The sequence below is a fragment of the Macrobrachium rosenbergii genome, chromosome 30 (genome assembly GCF_040412425.1).
Source record: "Macrobrachium rosenbergii isolate ZJJX-2024 chromosome 30, ASM4041242v1, whole genome shotgun sequence".
Taxonomy (NCBI): domain Eukaryota; kingdom Metazoa; phylum Arthropoda; class Malacostraca; order Decapoda; family Palaemonidae; genus Macrobrachium; species Macrobrachium rosenbergii.
In genome coordinates, this window is record NC_089770.1 from 7,818,501 (window position 1) to 7,839,277 (window position 20,777).

General features: G+C 35.0%; 1 protein-coding gene across 2 annotated transcripts in view; it reads left to right on the forward strand.

Moving 5' to 3' along the window:
- Positions 1-20,777, forward strand: part of LOC136854988 (protein kinase shaggy-like) — a 115,115-nt gene that overhangs the window by 69,396 nt on the left and 24,942 nt on the right. The window contains exon 4 of one of the 2 annotated variants that reach the window (XM_067131668.1): positions 502-539. The exons of the other annotated variant lie outside the window; for it this stretch is intronic. Within the exon in view, the coding sequence (XP_066987769.1) occupies positions 502-524 (23 nt within the window). The 3' untranslated portion in view covers positions 525-539. Of the gene's footprint in view, positions 1-501; positions 540-20,777 lie in introns of those variants that run through there. 2 annotated transcript variants of the gene reach the window in all.

Sequence of the window (20,777 nt, forward strand, 5' to 3'; positions counted from 1 at the left end):
TCTCTCTCTCTCTCTCTCTCTCGGCGCTGAAATGATGTTTTCTCCTCGTCTTCTACCAGAGGTGATTAAAATTCCTATCGACAGGGTCTTTGTTTTTCAAATGCCCGATTCTTCTTCAAATATTTTTTGCAGGTTGAAGATGAAATCGCATTTTGACTTGTGAAACAATATCAGTTTGTTTGTGATTATATATATATATATATATATATATATATATATATATATATATATATATATATATATATAAATATATAATATATAATTTAATATATTATATATATTGGAAATAATTATCATTAAAGAATATAACATATAAGAGTATAACACATAATCATTATATGAGGCTGTCAGTCGAGAAACATGCCAAGCGCCATCCTGGGTCAAAGTATTTTTTTATTTTTTATATTTTAAAAATGGCACTTGTCATGTTTCTCGACTGAAAAGCTCATATAGCAGATGTTATTCCCTAAAGTTTAATGCAATATTTTTCTTTCCTTTCAGGTAAGCATCCATTAAGTGCTTAAGTAGCCAACTTAACTTGTCTTGGAGCAGGTAAGACCTATATTACCCTCGTAGGATAGTGATTGATTGGTTTGTATTTTATTTGGCCTTGCGCCTTGGTGAGACATTTTAAAAGGTAATTGGTGGATCGCACCATGAACGGTATAGATGAAAAAATATTGTATAATTTATGAAAGATTGTGATATTGAAGGGATTGTCATATATAAATATTTCCTCGTTATTTGTTTAGTAGATACAGGAATACGAGTCTTATTTATAGTTACATTTTCTTTTACTTCAAGGACGGGAATGAAAGTCCTTCACCTACTTCATATCCGTTGTCTTTTGTTTTTAAAAGTGATATATCATTTGTTCATAATATAAAGTTTTGTGGTTTTTGAAAACAATTGCGAAGGAAGTCTCATCCATGAAAGAGAGAATTTCTGTTCATTTTATACCGGATAATGTATGAAGTGGCGTTCTATTTATAAAAAGGTATTTAATTCAAGTTTGGGGAATAGGGAGCGGAGCCCCATTGCTAAAGTGATTTTTGTCTTTTGGATAAGAGTTGGCGATGAAATATTTAATGGTGAAGTGATGGTTTTTCTATCTCTTTTTAAGAGATGGTAATGAAAGCCGTCTTTATAACAGCATTATCTTTCTTAAGGTAATAAAAGCCATTTTTATATCATCATTATCTGTCTTAAGGTAATGAAAGCCATCTTTATAACATTATTATCAGTCTTAAGGTAATGAAAGCCATCTTTATAACATCTGTCTTAAGGTAATGAAAGCCATTTTTATAAATTCATTATCTGTCTTAAGGTAATGAAAGCCATCTTTATAACATGATTATCTATCTTAAGGTAATGAAAGCCAACTTTACAACATCTGTCTTAAGGTAATGAAAGCCATCTTTATAACATCATTATCTGTCTTAAGGTAATGAAGGCCATTTTATAACATATTATGTCTTAAATTGTCTGATAGTGAGCAACTCTCCTGACATCTATCCCCCCCTTGTGGTATGAGGGAAGGGGTGAGCTATTATTCAGTGAGTAGTTATACAAAGTCTGGATCGCGGTACGTAGTTTTGATATAGTTTCTCTAAGTAAGTTAGCCTGGCTAACTTGAATAACTTCCATAATATATATATACTATATATATATATATATATATATATATATATATATATATATATATATATATATATATATATATATATATATTACGTCTGATATTTGGCATGAGGACTCTTTCACGCCATCAGATACACTTCCGATCGCTCATGGAAAACAGAGAACGAGGGAAAAGTCGTCTTCTGTCTGTCTCGCACTCTGCTCCTTGCACACTAGGTCCAGTCTAGCGACCCTCAATGCACTTCTTGCAAGCGTTGCATGCGTCATAAGCCCTAGGGCTGCTTCTTAAGAGAGTGTGTGGCTCGGCGGGTCCGCAAACTCTCGACATTGCGGTAGGTAAGGGAAGTGATGTCGACGAAGTCTGGTAAACGGCGTATTATGACCACTGATGATGATTCTCTGTTTTCTCCATTAACCGTTGACGGCCGATTCGGTAATGTATATCGCCCTGAGTCCCTTTCCCAGGCATTAGAAAACAAATGAGCTTTACGGAAAGCGTTCGAGGCTTACAAGGGAGAGAGAGAGAGAGAGAGAGAGAGAGAGAGAGAGAGAGAGAGAGAGAGACTATTGGAGCTCGTAACAATGAGAGAGAGAAAATTCAAGAAAGACATTATTGGAGTTCGTAACAATGAGAGAGAGAGAGAGAGAGAGAGAAATTTAAGAAAGATATTTTAGAGCTCGTAATAATGAGAGAGAGAGAGAGACAGACAGTATTGGAGCTCGTAACAGTGAAAGAGAGAGAGTGAGAGACAGACAGACATTGTTGGAGCTCGTAACAATGAGAGAGAGAGAGGAAAAATGAGACCATATCGTACCCTCATCAATTTTGACTCACTTTCATTGGAGAAAAAAAATGGGTCACGGGTCACTCGGCCAGGGTTCTTTTTTTTTTTTATAATGAAAACAGATTGAAAAATACCATCATTTATTCTTGAAAACTGACATCTTTTCGAGATGTTTGATGTCGTTTTGACAGCTGCGAGAAAAGGAGTGGATGGATTAAATCACAGCTAAATTACAAGGGGGGGAAAATGATATGAAAGTCACTGAATTTTATATAAACTTCCCACTAAATTTTTTGACCTGATAGTTACACCCCCGTAGTGCCGTCAGTGCACCTCATGCGGTGCACTGTAGGTATTAGTTAAGGGTCTTTGTTGTGCCCCTTCGGCAACCCCTTTCATTCTTTTTAACTGTACCTCCGTTCATATTCTCTTTCTCCCATCTTACTTTCCACCATCTTCCAACACTTGTTTCATAATGCAACTGCGAGATTTCCATCCTGTTACACCTTTCAAACCTTTTTTACTCCCAATTTCCGTTTCAGCGCTGGATGACCTAGTAGGTCCCAGCGCTTGGCCCTTGACTTAAATTCCATATTCAGTTCTATTCCAGTCCAGTCTGGTCACTGCAAGGAGTGTGTTGTAATAACAGGTGAATCTATCGCGTCGCTCGGGAAACGCTCGTATGTTTAGAAAGCCATCGACGCGCGCTATCAGGCGAGCGATAAATCTCGTTCACTTGCTTACAAAAATCGTTCAGTTGTTTACAAAAAGCGAACGGATAAACGTTGCAGTTTTCCGTAAAAGTGATGACCGTCGATTGTGTTTGCATAGCCGGCGATGAATCGATTAATTTCTTCGCACCCAAATGACTGCGCATTCGGAAAAACGCCGCTTGTGTTGTGTTTCGTGAGGAATTTTTTTTTTTTCCCGAATTAGGCTCCATTACCGATCATTCCAGATGGTTTTACAGCTTTGGAATTGGTCGTATATTTATATATATCTGCTGTTTGTAGTTTTCTGTGCTTTTCTTCATTTATTTAAGCGAGACAAATTTCAAAGGAGAAAAAGGTAAAAGTAGAAATGTTTTATTTTGTTGTATGAAATATTTGTAAGATTGCTTGAAAGTGGATCCCGTTTCTCTCACTTATTTAATCGAGAGAAAGAATTTTCAGAAAAAGAGGAAAAATAGAATTAACATTTTTTATTTTGGGATATGAAATGTTTGTAAGATTAATTTAAAGTGGATCCCGTTTCTCATACTATTTAATCGAGAGAATGAATTTTCCGAAGATGAAAAATATAAGTAAATTTTTATTTTGGCATATGAAATATTTGTAAGATTACTTTGAAGTGGATCTCGTTTCTCTTCCCTATTTAATCGAGAGAATGAACTTTCAGAATAAGAGGAAAACTAGAAATAAACATGTTTGACTTTGGTATATGAATTATTTTAAAGGTTGCTGTAAATTAAATCTCGTTTCTCTCCCATATTTAATATAGAGAATGAATTTTCAGAATAAAGAGGGGAAAATAGATGTAAAGATTTTTGATAGTGTCGTATGAAATATGAAAAATATAAGTAAAGATTTTTGATAGTGGTATATGAAGCATTTATTGGAGTTAGTGTGTAGTGGCTGTTATATTCCTTACTAACTTGCCATCAACTTACCCTAATCGAATTACAATAATGAATGTGATTATTGTCGTATGTGAAATGTTTTTTAGGCTCCACACAAACACAGTGGCTGTCTCATTCCTTACTAACTTGACATCAGCGCACCATAATCGAATGTTAATCATGGATACAGTTATAATTATAGATGTAGATACGAGAATTTTGTAGGCGACATGATTGTGAAGAAAGTTAGCAGGAACAAGTGATAGTATAGATAATAATATATATATATATATATATATATATATATATATATATATATATATATATATATATATATATATATTGATGTCCATATATATATGTATATTTGTATTTATGTATATATACATGTATATATATATATATATATATATATATATATATTTATATAAATATTGAATGACATCCTTGCAACGATCAAGAAAATCATGGGATAGAATACAAAGGAAATTGGGGATGCAATTAAGTATTTTGCTATGCTGGAGATGATTTGGTAATTGGAGGGACCCCCTTCCAACAAAAGGACATCCGTAAATACAGTGGTCTTCCGTCCAATAGTATTTGCTGGCCTGGTTCCTCGTATGAATACGGAGAGGAATGATTACAGTAGTGGTATAGTATTAGTAGCAGTATGTAATGGTTTTCATCCTTTTACCTGATTGGAAAAATGATAGCAGAAGAAATAATAATAATAATAATAATATCGGAAGGAAATATTGTTTCATCTATAAGGATTTGAATTTCTAAGTTTCGTAAATAATATTAATAATAATAATAATAATTATATTATCGGGATAAAAGGTTGTTTAATCTATTAGGATCTTGCTGTCTAACTTCTATAAGTAATAATAATAATAATAATAATAATAATAATAATAATAATAATAATAATAATAATAATAATATCGGGGTAAAAGGTTGCTTCATGTATTAGGATCTTACTTTCTAACTGCCGTAATTAATAATAATAATAATAATAGTAATAATAATAATAATTATGGTGAAGAAATCCACAGTGGTGTAAGTGAATATATATTGGAAATATATAGATATATTTACATTTACACCCCTGTGGATTTCTTCACCATTTTTGTGACTGTGCTAGTATGAGATTTTTATGGATAATAATAAAAATAATGATAGTAATAATAATAATGATAGTAGTAGTAATATCGAGTACGAAATAACGGTCATGTATTAAAGGAGAAATTAGACCCGTGTCATACGTACATACCAAAAAGCAGTTGATAGTCAGTCCACTGGTTGAGAGAGCATAATAGTTGATGCAATCAATTTAATGCCCAGTGCATTCACCTAAGTGTCGGATAGGCTGGTCTTGAGATTGTTGCCTCGCGGAAAATCAGTTTGATAACCAAGATTTGAATAACGACTTTGCATCTCGTGTAAGGAACATAGTTAAGATACAATTACAAATTCTTGACTTTACTGAGGCACCAGTTCCGTTTTATTTCATCTTGGAAGTTTGTCGTTTTTAAGGCAGCTTAAACCTTTCGCTGGGATACCTTGGGAGAAGTTTGTCGTTTTTTATTTCTGGGATCTTGGGGAAGTTTTGGCGCTTAAACCTTTTTTTGTCGTTTTTAAGGCTTAAACCTTTCGCTGGGATACAGGAGAAGTTTTCGGGATACCTTGGGATACCTTTACGTCAGTAGAGTCTGGGAATTGTGTTTGGGTATGGGAGTAGCTTTTTTATGTTTTTGTTTTGTTTGTTTGTTGTCTAGGCTCCTTTTGGGGGAGAGTAGTTTCCTTTAAAAAGGGGATACATATTTTATTAAAAACATGGATAAAGTATTTTTTTAAATATTCCTGATTCATCCCAGCAGCAAAGTAAGTTATTATTATTATTATTATTATTATTATTATTATTATTATTATTATTATTATTATTAAAATCTGAAATCGATGCGATTTAACCTACCACAAGTGACTTCATTTAAGCTGCATTCCCAAGAGAAAGGGGAAGAGAAGGAACAAAATAAAATCCGGGGAAAAAAAATCTAGATTTATCGTGGATTTTGTATATTTATATTGGAGGCAGTAGTCATGATTCCCCCTCCCCCCCCACTTCACGCCACCCCTCTGCCGGGCCAAGATTTATTGACAAAAATTCAGATAGTGTCAGTAATATTGACACCTTTGTGAGGGGGACGAGGAATGGTTAATGAACATGTGATAGATTGATATTGTTGGGGAGATAGATATCCAATATATATATATATATATATATATATATATATATATATATATATATATATATATATATATATATTACTAAAGGACCTCATTCAAAATGGAAGGTATCTAATGGAGTACTCATTCAGAAAAAGTTACAAGCTTTCTTGGACAAACAGTCCACATTATCAAGTATCCATTAGATACCATCAGTTTGAATGAGTCCTTTTAGTAATTCTACTAATGCACAGAACAATCGTGTATGTGATAAAGTTTTATATATATATATATATATATATATATATATATATATATATATATATATATATATATATATATATATATATATAATGTATATATGTATGTATGTATGTATGTATGTATGTATGTATGTATGTATGTATTCCCAAAAGGGAAAAGGTATATGTACACGCCCCAAAGCCTCATGAAAAAAAAAAAAAGCTGTGATCGTCACGGAAATCTTTCATGTCTTATGTATATATTGGGATTGGCAGTGGGTCACATTCGGGCCTGCGTGTGGGGGGTCAGAAAACCTAATCAGCGTGATTGAAGACTGACCATTAGACTCATTTCCTTGTTGGCAGCCGAGTTACGCCTCGTTATAATCTGTGAGTATTCAACTGATTAGCTTTTTTTTTTTTTTTTTTTTTTGTCTTCAGTTTGTGTCCTCGGGCTATGGAGGCTCGTGTTATTAAATTTAAAGTAAAAAGCATATAAAAGACAACAAATATAATATGTTTAAAACAGTGATGTAAATAAGTGTATAAAAAGTGACAAAAAGTAAGTTGATATTTAAAGCTGTGATGTGAGTGAGTGTATAAAAAGCAGTCATGTAAATAAGTGTATAAAAAATTGACAAAAAAAGTAAGTTGATATTAAAAGCATTGATGTAAATAATTGTATCAAAGAAAACAAAAATAATAAGAAAGAAATATGATAGTGATAAAAAAAGAAAAGTTACGTAAGTTTGACCGTAATGTAATAGAGTGTAAAAAGTTAAAAAGATAAAAAAATAAAGTTAACATTTAAAACTGAATGTAGATAAATATATAAATAAAATAAAAGTTATATGACGAAGAACGTTTCTTAAGAGAGAAATATGATAGTGATAAAAGTAAGAAAATTACGTAAGCTACATAGTAACTTACATAATAAAGTTGTGATTTATATAATAAACGAGAAAGGATCGTAAATCAGAGTGAACACGAACCAGGAAGAGATTTCTCAACGCAAGGCTTTCCATAGACTTTCGTTCAGAACCTTCCCTTCCCAGGTGAACGTTCATACGATCGAGCGATCACGTCCGAAAGATAACGGAAATCGCCGATGCCTCTCGGTAACGATCCGCTGTCTATCAATCTCCCCTTTCAGGTAGGCCTATGCCGGGTCGCTTTCGAATTTTGTAGTTTCCATACAATCCCCTTTTGAATAACTGATCGCTTTGTCCTGTTCCATACGGGTGTGTGGGTCTTTCGTTCTCTGGGAACTTCATGTGAAAAGGAATGGTGGAATCGTGGGGAGGCGTATGGATTTATTTGTTTACTTGCGGGGCCGTGTTTTAGGCCTATGCTTTGATTAGGAAAAGAACTGAGTTTGTGGAGTGTATCGACATTCTTAGGAAGAGTAATGGACGAAGCTGTTCGCCTTTAACGTTTTTATTTCTGTATTGATGATTGCTAGAATATTTTATATATATATATATATATATATATATATATATATATATATATATATATATATATATATATATATATATATACTATATATATAATGAGTTTTGTGCGTGCCGTGCACACGGTCCAGATGAAGATGTGTAAATCTGGTGTTTTAATTAAAAAAGTTAATCCCGATTTCATTTTCTCCGCAAAGGCCTCTCTCCACAATTTTGGGCAAACAAAGAAACTGTGCATGATATATGAGAGAGAGAGAGAGAGAGAGAGAGAGAGAGAGAGAGAGTATCTGTATCACGGAGTACATTGATCGATAGCAATCACGATTCTCTCTCTCTCTCTCTCTCTCTCTCTCTCTCTCTCTTTACACACATATACTGTATATGTATATATATATATATATATATATATATATATATATATATATATATATATATATATATATATATATATATATATATATATATATGAGAGATACAGAGAGAGAAATTAGAAATTACAACATATGCAAAAGATCACTACGTAACTAATATCCCTTATAGACCAGTTACGGTACATTCCAGAACATAGTTAGTGCGTGTCGACCTGGACTCAGGACCGGGTAGTTGCGGGTCAAGCCTTACCCAGATTATCGACCTTCCCCGAAGAATTGAGTGGCTAGATATTCCATCTGACGAATTTGTAATGACATTAATGTTTCAGAAGGCTTTTCACCCTTAGTTTGAAGCAATCTTAGAGAAAATTGGGCTTTGAAAGACAGGGAATTGTATTAATAGATAAAAATAGGCTTCGAAAGGCAGGAAAATATATTTAGTAAATGAAATTGAGCTTTGAAAGACAAGGAAATGCATTAATTAATAGATAAGATGAGCTTTGGAAGTCAGGGAAATATATTAGTTAAAAAATAAAATTGGCCTTTGAAAGACAGGGAAATATATTTATAGATAAAACTAGGCTGTGAAAGGCAGTGGCAGTAAATTATATTAATTAAAAATTGAAATTGGGCTTTGGAAGACTTGGAAATATATTAATTAAAAAATAGAAAGGCAGGGAAATGTATTAATTAAAAAATAGAAAGGCGGGGAAATGTATTAATTAAAAAATAAAATTGGCCTTTGAAAGACAGGGAAATATATTTGTAGATAAAACTAGGCTGTGAAAGGCAGTGGAATATATTAATTTATAAATAAAATTTGGCTTTGAAAGGCAGGGAAATGTATTAATTAATATCTCTTCTGTCTTAAGCCCTGTGAACCAGAATGCTAGTCATTTAGGGAGCTCCTCCCCTCATCCCCCTCCCCAGTTTTAGCTCTGCTCTCATGCCCCCTTCTGGAATTATCGACTTCATTGCACTCTCATGTCATCCGTTCCCTCTCCCCTCCCACTTCCTTCCCCTATTGCACACTTATTGACAGCATTGCATTCATGCTGACCAAGCTCCCTCCTCCCCCTCTCTCTCCCCCTCCCCCTCCCCCTCCCCCTCCCCTCCCCTCCCCTCCTCTCCTCCTCCTCCTCCTCCTCCTCCTCCTCCTCCTCCTCCTATTGTACTCCCTGACCACATTCAATTCATGTGTCCACGTTCCAACCCCCCCCCCACTGCTCGCCCCCCCACTGATCGCCCCCCCCCCTTCCTGTATTTGCCGTCGGGAGCATTGCATTTCGCGTTGCGTGCATCAAGGCATTGCATAATGCATGCAAATGAAGGCGTTTGCGCATTCACGGTTTGGTTTACTGCCCCGGGAAATTGCATTCATTCCGCGCCGGGGGGGGGGATGTTTAGGGGGCGAGATCAGGGAGTCTTTTTGTGGGGGGGGGGAGGGAGAGGTGGTCCTCGGTGAAGATAACTTTGGTCGTAATGAAGTCGTAAAAGGCGTCTTAATGATATATTTTGGGGACGGGAAATTACACGACTTGTTTTGCCTTCTGCGGGTTTCGTGTGGGTTGTTGAAGAATTCGGGTGTTGTATTATTTTATTATTATTACAACTACGCAAAGATTCACCTATAATAACAAAATCCGAGTGGATCTTGTTTGTCCTCCCCGGGGTGACATTGGGGAGACATGACACAGCCACCCCACCCCTGCAAACCGGTTTGTCCGCCCTGGGTGGGACGGGGTAGGTAGGGGAATGGGAGGTTATGGGAGACATCCACCTTCCTCTTAAGCAAACCTGCTTGTCCGCCCCTGGTAGGGGTGGGTAGGTTGGGAAACGAGATGGTAGAGGAGACATCCATTCTCCTCCTGCAAACCTGCTTGTCCGCCCCTGGCGGGGGCGAGGTAGGTAGGGGATCGGGAGGGTAGGGGAGACAGCAGCTCCCGGTTCCAGGAATAAGTGTGTAAAGGCACATGAATACCTTCAAAAGAGTGTTTTGTAAGGGTTTTCTGTTAAAAAAATTTTGTTTGCCTTCTATTCAGGGAAGTATTGAACTGTCTCTCTGTAAGTTGCTAAAATATAAATTCCTTATGATGAAAATAAAAAAAAAATTCACACGCCAGCCGGTTCCTTTCTCTGTGAAGAAATTTATGTATATATATATTTATTGTATGATATATGTATATGTGTATATATATATATATATATATATATATATATATATATATATATATAATATATTCTCTATAATATATACTGTATATATATATATATATATATATATATATATATATTGTGTGTGTTTGTGTGCATGTGCTGGTAGGGGGGTTGCTTGCACGCGCATGCGCAGTAATGCTCCATGCAGGCTACAGATATATTCCCACATGCAAGCATAAAGATCCCCGACTTCATTCGAGAGACAAAGAATGACGGAACGCTCTTTGTGTCCTACCGAGTGTGATTAAGCATCGAATAAAAAAGACAGGGACGGCCTTTAGGGGGGGGAGGAGGGGATGGCCTTTAGGGGTGGGGGAGGGGATGGGTGGAACAGGGTCATGCAATACCCACTGTCCCCTTTATCTCTGTCCTTTTGACAGCGCTATCGCTCTACGCACGAGATAACAAGGGTATTGCAGAAAATGACGTTTGGCTCTCTCCCTCCCCTCCCCCTCCCCCCTTCCATTTTATACACGGCCTTTAATGGCCGTTGTCGCGAGAGGCGGGTGGGGGGTTTGGACCCCGGTGCAGGAAGCTTGGCCCAAGGGGGTGTTGGGTTTTTTGTGAGTGTGTGCGTGTCAATTATTCATTTTATATTTCCTGTATGCTGGTTTTTGGCTCGTACGTAATTGTGTTTTTTTGGAAAGAATTTTTTTTAATATGTGCAAGTATTTTTTGTTGAATTATTCTGCTATATTTCTGGGAATATTTAGTTTCGTTTGTGTTTTTTTTTTCGTTTTTGTGTAAGCTTGTTTTTTTTTTTACGTAGGATGATTTATTGTGTATTTGCTTTTCAGTATCAGATATTTTATTTGAATTTTTGTGTGAAATGATTGAAAATTTACAAAACATTTTGAGGATATATATCAAATCATCCGTATTTTCCACTGCGTACTTGAGTTCTATCTGTAACGCGCAGTTAATAAGAAGATTTTACTAAAAGAGAGAAAATTGATGATAATGTGTTACCCAAAATGATTTTAGTTTTGGAAAATTATATAAATTTAGCAAAGGAAACATTCTGTTACGTCCAGTTTGAGAGACAAAGTCGATAAGTAACATATTATCCTTCTCATGATCGTTATTTTTAGATTTTTTTGTTTTCTGTAAAAGAAAACTATTGTGCCGGCTTTGTCTGCCCGTCCGCACTTTTTCTGTCCGCCCTCAGGTCTTAAAAACTACTGGGGCTAGAGGGCTGCAAATTGGTATGTTGATCTTCCACCCTCCAGTCATCAAACATACCAAATTGCAGCCCTCTAGCATCAGTAGTTTTTATTTTATTTAAGGTTAAAGTTAGCCATAATCGTGCTTCTGGCAGCGATAAGCCACCACCGGGCCGTGGTTAAGTTTCATGGTCCGCGGCTCCTACAACATTTCACCGAGACCACCGGTAGATAAATCTATTTTCGGTGGCCTTGATTACACGCTGTAGCGGCTGTACAGAAAACTCGACTGCGCCGAAGAAACTAAGGCGCAATTTTTACTTGTTTGGTTTTAGACTACTGTTACTTGCAAGGGTGTTTCCTTGCAGGTGTTCCTTTCTGTCGTTGCGGGAACCAGGGTTCACTTCTCAGCTTGACATTAGGGGGGGAAATGAACAGAGCTGAGTTACGGTTTTACAGCCCAGAATAACTCTTGTTCATTTATCGTAAATATCAAGTTCATTAAATAAAGTTATCTCAGCTCTTCTTAAAGAAACTTTACAGGTCGTATTTTATCACTATCCGGATACTGCGACAACCAGTACGTCGTGCTTCACTGTCCGCATACTGCGATAACCAGTACGTCACGCTTCACTGTCCGGATACTGCGATAACCAGTACGTCACGCATCACTGTCCGCATGCTGCGTACGTCACTGTCCGGATACTGCGATAACCAGTACGTCACGCTTCACTGTCCGGATACTGCGATAACCAGTACGTCACGCTTCACTGTCCGCATACTGCGATAACCAGTACGTCACGCTTCACTGTCCGGATACTGCGATAACCAGTACGTCACACTTCACTGTCCGGATACTGCGATAACCAGTATGCCATGCTTATCGAGCGAGTACTGCATAAAGACATTGTTGCATTAATTGATAATATCAGTATAATCAAGTCCTGATGTTACCAATTCTACGTCGTTACGACTAAATTATGAATGACCTTTCATTCTGAGACGCCAGTGGTATACGTGAATGAATTTTTAATTAGTTTCGTATCGACTTTTTTTTTTAATTGCTGTGAATACCAACGTCCTTCTCGCTCGTGTTTTGTAATGCATTAGAAATATTAAAGAGTACAGTCATCACAACCCTTTCAAGGTCGTCATAATTATTGACAGGGTCGTTACAACGCTTTTGCAGGGTTCAGAAGAATTTCAACCCTTTTTCAAGGTTATGAAATTCCTGTTTCAGAGTAATTTCAACTTTTTTTCAAGGTCATGAAATTCCATTTTCAAGGGAATTTCAACCCTTTTTCAATGTCATGAAATTCCTCTTTTGAAGGAATTTTAACCACTTTTTTTAAAGGTTAAGAAATTCCCTTCTTAAAGGAATTTCAACCCTTTTTCATTGTCATGAAATTCCTGTTTCAGAGTAATTTCAAACCTTTTTCAAGGTGATGAAATTCCTGTTTCAGAGTAATTTCAACTTTTTTTTTTTCAAGGTCATAAAATTCCATTTTTAAAGGAATATCAACCCTTTTTCAAAGTCATGAAATTCCTCTTTAAAGGAATTTCAACCCCTTTTTCAAGGTTAAGAAATTCCCTTTTCAAAGGAATTTCAACCCTTTTCCAGTCCTCAAATTCCCTTTTCAAAGGAATTTCAACCTTTTCAAGGCCATGCAATTCCTTTTTTCAAAGGAATTGCAGACCTTTATATCACCATTTTATATCTGTCTGTGATGGTTATGTCATGATGAAAATAATAGTGTTGATACGCCAGAACGTTATTTTATTTCTTTTATTTTACTTGAAGTTTATATTTTGGTCGTTACGAGCCTTCTGTTATTGTTGGGGATTGTTATTTTTTTTATTTGATGTACTGTAGTTATTTTAAAACCGTTGTTTTCATTGTTTGATTCTTAGCTTTCGTTTTTCTCATTTTTGTAGCTGTTGATTCTGTTGTTTGCGAGTCTAGTGTTGTTTTTTCGTAATCTCGCAGACTTTTGTTGTTGTATTCGTTGAGTTAACTGCGGTTTTTTTTATTGTAGTTTTTTACGTAATGTTATTTTCATTGTTTAAACTTTTGTTGCTCAAGTTGATTGGCCTGTTGTTGTGTTTTTATTTAGTTGTTAAGCCATCATTGTTGTTTTGGTCGTGTAATTGTTTGTTGTTGTCTTTTGCTCACCAACCTTGTGTTGTTTTTGTTGTCCAATCCGTTGTTGTTTTGTAGTCTTTAATCGTTCCTGTGTTGAGCTTCAGCATTTACTATTGTCAGTCCCTTTTGACAGCTTGAAAATTTAAACAATTTTTCCCCATAAATTTTGTAACCTAGAAAGTAGGTTTGTGACTCTCTCTCTCTCTCTCTCTCTCTCTCTCTCTCTCTCTCTCTCTCTCTCTCTCTCTCTCTCTCTCTCTCTCTCTGTTAAATGCCAGTATTAATTCCTGTCGTTTAATTTAGCTGAAACACTTTGCATTGATTAAATAGTTTTTTATTGTGCAATTTCATCCAGAATGTTCCGGTATTTATATCATTCCAAGCTCCCGTGATTGGAATATACTCGTATTTGCAATCCGTGATAATTGCCTTTCCTGTTACAGTAGTTCTGTTATTATTATTATTATTATTATTATTATTATTATTATTATTATGATTGATTTTTATGATTTATTATTATTATTAATTTTTATTATTATTATTAATTACTTTTTATTATTATTATTATTATTATTATTATTATTATTATTATTATTATTATTAATTTTTATCTATTATCATCATCAGTATTATATTTTTATGATTATTTTTTATTAATATTATTATTATACTTATTATAATTATTATTATTATTATTATTATTATTATTATTATCATTATTATTATTATTATTATTATTATTATTATTATTATATTATTATTATTATTATTATTATTATTATTATTGAACAAGATTGAAAAAGTCATTGGTTTGCAAAGCGAAATCTCCATGAATTAGGCCGCCCTATTTGTAGAGAGAGAGAGAGAGAGAGAGAGAGAGAGAGAGAGAAGCTGAAACGGCAAAGTAATTAAACAAGTATATATACACAGCCCATATATAAACTTCAATATCACGCTGTGAAACTAAGGCATTAGTTCATGGCGCCCAGTATAATCGCTGCAACGCCATTATGGAATTGAATCGGTCAGTGAAGCAATAACTTTAGCTCGTTAACTGCGATAATCGTTGTCAACGCAGCTCGTTTTCACAGATTGGGTTCCTGATAAAAATAAAATTGATTTCGTTAGTGTGCTCGTTGTAGGTTTCAGCAGCGGTCATGTATCTATATATATATATATATATATATATATATATATATATATATAAATAATGTAAGTGTGTATGTATTATATATATATATATAAAATAATCAACTCACAGTCACATGTGGAACAGAAATAAATTTCTGACTCACATCAGGATCGAACCCAGGTCTTTCAATGGAAAGGCAAGGCGCTGCCCACAGGCCATACAAGTCATAAAAAAGTTGGAACCTGAGGGCCACTGCACCCAAAGGAATTACCTGGGCAAGCTAACTGCTTGCATACCAGAATGTTTTCCCCATATATATATATATATATATATATATATATATATATATATATATATATATACACATTTATATATATATGTATATATATATATATATATATTATATATATATATATATATATATATATATATATATATATATAATATTGCGTCCTGGGAGGAGAATGTGTAAACGATTGCATGTGATTCCATTTTTATACTCAGTCCATCTGATGTGATGTTGAGAAATACACGCAATCTACTCCATCCCAAAAACATCAGAATCGGTTCTTTATCACCGTTGCAACGCCGGAAAAAAAAAAATAATCTGTCGAATCGAAATCCATCTTGTGACGAGACTTTTTATTTAATGCCCTTCGGAAATATATACATATACATATATACATAGGGCCAGGTGGTCTAGTCTTTGATTGGAAGGGCCTGAAGGATTGCCCAATTATGGCCCCACCATTCACAGGAAACTGGTCTTCCATCTCCGTGCCCTACGATTGGCGAATGTAGCCATTTGTATCCCGAATGCATCGCAATTCATTTATGCCTGCCGCCGTGTGCGTTTGTGCGTTTGTACGGGGGGAGTTGTGCTTGTGATAAGTGAGCGCTTTGGTTGAGGATTCGTGATTTGCTGTTGTTTTGTTTTTGTTGATTTTTTTCTTTTTTAGTGAGTTATGTTTTCTTTCTTTTTTCTGTATTCCCCATAACCTTCTATTGCTTCTTTGTAATGAACACCATATTCTTTGGAAGCTTGAATTTCACGTCAGTGGCCCCTTTGGTGGGCTTGTGTCATATGAGTAGTGTTCATCTTTAATAATAATAATAATAATAATAATAATAATAATAATAATAATATGTGTTGCTGCTGAGGTTAATTTTTTCTTTTTTGATAAGCGATCACTTCTTTCTATGTTTCTGAATTTCAAGTCAGTGGCTCCTGGGTGCATGTACCATATGAATACAAGTGTTCATCTGGTGAATAATAATAATAATAATAATAATAATAATAATAATAATAATAATAATAATAATGGCTTGTTCCATATGAATAGGGTTTATTTTTTGAATATAATAATAATAATGATAATAATAATAATATAGTAGTAGTAATAATTATTATTGTTGTTATTGTTTCTCCAGAGTCTTTTGTTATTGAAATAATTTTTTGTCTTTTTTTTTGTGAATTTCGGTACCGAAATATCGCTAGGAGGTTTGTCATAATTTTGTTTTCTTGTTTTTCTTAACTTTGAAGGTAAATCTGTTTTTTTTTTCTTTAGCATGTTATGTTACGAAATTACGGACTTAAATATTCATTTTATTCTCAGTAAAGTTACATAGCAAGTTCTTGGCGCTCTGAAATGGCTTACATGAATGAAAACCCTGTAATAATAATAATAGTTATAATGCAGAGAAAAAAAGGACCCATGTTGAGTTATTTGCTTTGAAGGGAAGTGTAATAGCTTGGCACCCAGCTTTTTTTTTATAGAGCTTTCAAAGACTCCTCTCCCCCTTCGTCAGAAGAAATGTAAGACTTTCATTTCTGCTGACGTAAGGGAGAAACTTAAAGAATTGTGTATTTTTATTAATTTTCTCCAAAACAGTTACACAAGAAGTCTTTTTCTCGCCTGTTTTCGTCAAAGCTGTCGTGTCCTTGCTCTGAGAATAATAATAATAATAATAATAATAATAATAATAATAATAATAATGGCTTGTTCCATATGCATAGGGTTCATCTTTTGAATAATAATAATAATAATAATAATAATAATAATAATAATAATAATAATAAATGAACTTTGGACAGCTGCTGTATAATATGCCCGCTGCTACAACGAGACTCACTCGAGAGATTGAGAAACTACAGTACAATCTTAACGGCTTTGAAAGGATCTTCTTCCGAAATAATAATAATTATAATAATAATAATAATAATAATAATAATAATAATAATAATAAAATCCGAATGGATATTTCTTGTTTGTCCGCCCCGGGTGGGGGCAAGGTAGGTAGGGGATTGTGAGAGTAGGGGAGACATGACACATCCACCCTCCTCTTGCAAACTGTTTTTCTACTCCAGGAGGGGACGGGGTAGGCAGGTGATTGGGAGGGGGAAACATGACGCATCCACCCTCCTCCTGCAAACCTGTTTGTCTGCCCCGGGTGGGGGTGGGGTAGGTAGGGGATCTGGAGGGTACAGGAGACATGACACTTCCACCCTCCTCTTGCAAACCTGTGTGTCCGGGGTAGGTAGGGGATCTGGAGGTTAGGGGAAACATGACGGGCAGCGCCTGGGTTCCAGCGCAGCGTAGCGCGCACCATCGAGCCCATAACAGTAATAATAGTAAATAATTTATTTCATATGAATAAATTATGGTAATTTATGAGTTCACTAAGCTCTATGAAACTCTTACTTTGCTATTACCGAGTCGCGTTGTGGAGGAACCACACACCACCGTAATTAATACAATTTAAACAGCACTTTTAATATGCTCGTTTCATATACCGGGTGGGAAACTGTATTGTAATTAACTGGCTCTGTATTTTTGTTCCATGGTTTAATATTGGCTGCTAAACTCCTTGGGGGGGCGGCGCGGTCTTCCGTATGTGTTTTAATGAGAAGTCTTTTTATTTGTTGGCTAAGTTTCTTAGATTCCCATAATTTGATTTTAATGTAGCAGTGATTTTTTTTTTGTGTATATTTGAAAATCTTTGTACTGTAGTACTTTGATTTAATTACAGAACTTGGGTGTTATTATTATTATTATTATTATTATTATTATTATTATTATTATTATTATTATTATTCAGTAGATAAACCATATTCATATGATACAAGCCCACCAAAGCGGCCATTGACTTCCAACTATGGTGTTCATTCGAAAGAATGCTTGGTATGCTTAGTATGTCGTATATTGCAATTAACTGAGAGGTGTTGTATTTTTGCTTTAGAAATTTCGAAGTGTCTTAAGTGAAAGGTTCGAGGTATGTAGGTAGTTTGGCGTTATTAGCTGTTACTATTTTATTATTGAGTCCCTTGTCTGTTTTGATCTTATGAATAGGGTGTTGGTTATAGGCCCAGTTGGTATCTAGTATTATTTATGATTTCTCATTTCGAGACCTTTATTAATTAGTACGCTATATGATTTCATTTCGAGACCCTTGTTTTTATTGTAGTTTTATCGCATGAACTTTGAATGTGTATAAATTTTATGCTTCGATGCTTTAATTCTGTAATTCCTTATAGTGTACCGTTTGGTCATGTGATCATCACCGTCCTTGCTATTTGCACACAAATTCTGTAATGTCACGACAGAATGAATATTAGCCCTGAAGCGAATGTTTTATAAATACTGCTTTCATGGTACGTGCCAGTACCCTGTGCGTGTCTAATAGCACTGTCATGAAAAAAGCATTAACTGAAAACACACTGCCAGTAATCTGCGCATACTGCCCGCGATGTGTGTCAATACCTTGTGTAACGCTTACTAATGTGGTCCTAAAAAATTCTGAGAATACAGAGATAGATTTATACGCTTTTTTCTTGAAGGCAGAGATATTTATACGCAGTGTTCTTGGGGGTAGAGATTTATATGCAGTGTTCTTGAAGGCAGAGATTTATACCAATTTTTCTTGAAGCGAGAGATTTATACGCAGTGTTCTTGAAGGCAGAGATTTATACGCGTTTTTTGAGGGAATGTCGCTGTATGAGTTGGTTACATTTAATGATACTTCCATTAAGAATATTAATTTGAAATACTGTAGAATGACATTAATCTTCTATGCCAGAAGCGTAGTAAGTTAACTCTGGCGCGTGGCGACCGTAGAGTTTTTGGCACAGTAAGCAACTTGGAATTTATCGCTTTGGGAATTGGCACGAGTTCCTTGCCTGTACGTAGCTGTATTCGAGGGTCTGTATTTAAGTATCAAAGGCTTTAAATACAGCGAGAGGATGGAAACTTATTTGTTCACACAAATATTGCAGTAGGTTAGAAAAAGTTACAAAAATATTTGCCCGGTTTTGGTTTTATGAATTCTTAAAACATTTTATACTCTGAATGGTATCTATAACGTTTCCTCCTTTGGGGTTGAATCCCACTCTCCTTTCATCCTTTTCCGTTTTCTTTGGCTAGGATATGGTTTTAGGATACCCGTCCTTTTAGTTCTTTCTCTTGAAACAATGTGGGTATCGTTATGGTTTGAATGCCTGCCATTTTTATTTTTACCTTGTGAACCATTTAGCTTTTGTGTATGGATTGTTCCTCAGTTGATGGCGTTAATTTGTTAGATTTAATCTTTATAATATCATGATGACTGAAAGTAGTTTTAAGTTTAGTATCTTTTTGCCTGGAATGTTAATATATTAAGATAATATTTTCTCAGTATTGAGAATTTTCATATGTCAGGTTCTCCTAATCTCATGAGTTTGAAATTGAGTAGTTTTTGCTGACATAATTTGTTTCTGTTGAATTGTTCCAGACAACAGATTGTATTACTTACATTTTATTTAGTCATTGCTTCAAATTTTATTACTTACATTTTATTTGGTCATTACTTCAAGTTTATTACTTATATTTTACTTAGTTATTACTTCGTATTTTATTATTTACATTTTATTCAGTCATTACTTCAGATTTTATTCCTTACACTTTATTTAGTCATTGCTTCAAATTTTATTACATTTTGTTGAGTCATTACTTCACTTTTATTACTTTCATTTTGTGTAATCATTACTTCAAATTTTATTACTTACATTTTATTTAGTCATTACTTCAATTTTATTACTTAATTTCATGTAGTCAGTACTTAAAATTTTATTACTTACATTTTATTTAGTCATTACCTAAAATTTCATTAAATTTCGTTTAGTCATTACTTCAAAGTGTAATAATTATATTTATATAGTCATAATGTCATATTTTATTACTATTTAGTCATTACTTCATATTTCATTACTTACATTTTACTTACCCATTTTACTCACTCAAAGTTTTTCATATTCAGTTGAACGTCTGTTTACATTTCACGCATATTTCACCCCCCAAAAATTTCTTGCAAATGAATCCTACCGTCATTACTGTTGTTACCCCAAGGACCTTATCGCCTGGTCACAGCGGGGGAGCCCGAAAGCATTCCGATCCCCATGCATATGAATTGAAGTCCTCGGCAGCTCTGACTTGAAAATTGGGAGGTTTGGGTGACACGAAGAATTGCGCTGGGGGAGGAGGAGGAGGAGGGGGTTCGAGGAGTGAGAATGGGAGGAGGGGGGAGGGAAGTCTCTGTCATGGAGGAGTGTTACGGGGACTAGGAGTGTGGTAGGGGTAGGGGTAGGAGGAAGGGTGGGTGGGTGGGGGAGGAGGAGGAGTCCTCCTTGAGTGGAAGAAGGAATAGGGAAGGGTTTTACGAATGCACAATGAGAGAAGGAAGCTTGAAGTTTCGCCTGAATGGCTATTGAGGATCTTGACTTGTTCGCTTGCGTGCTTGTTTGTCTGTGTGT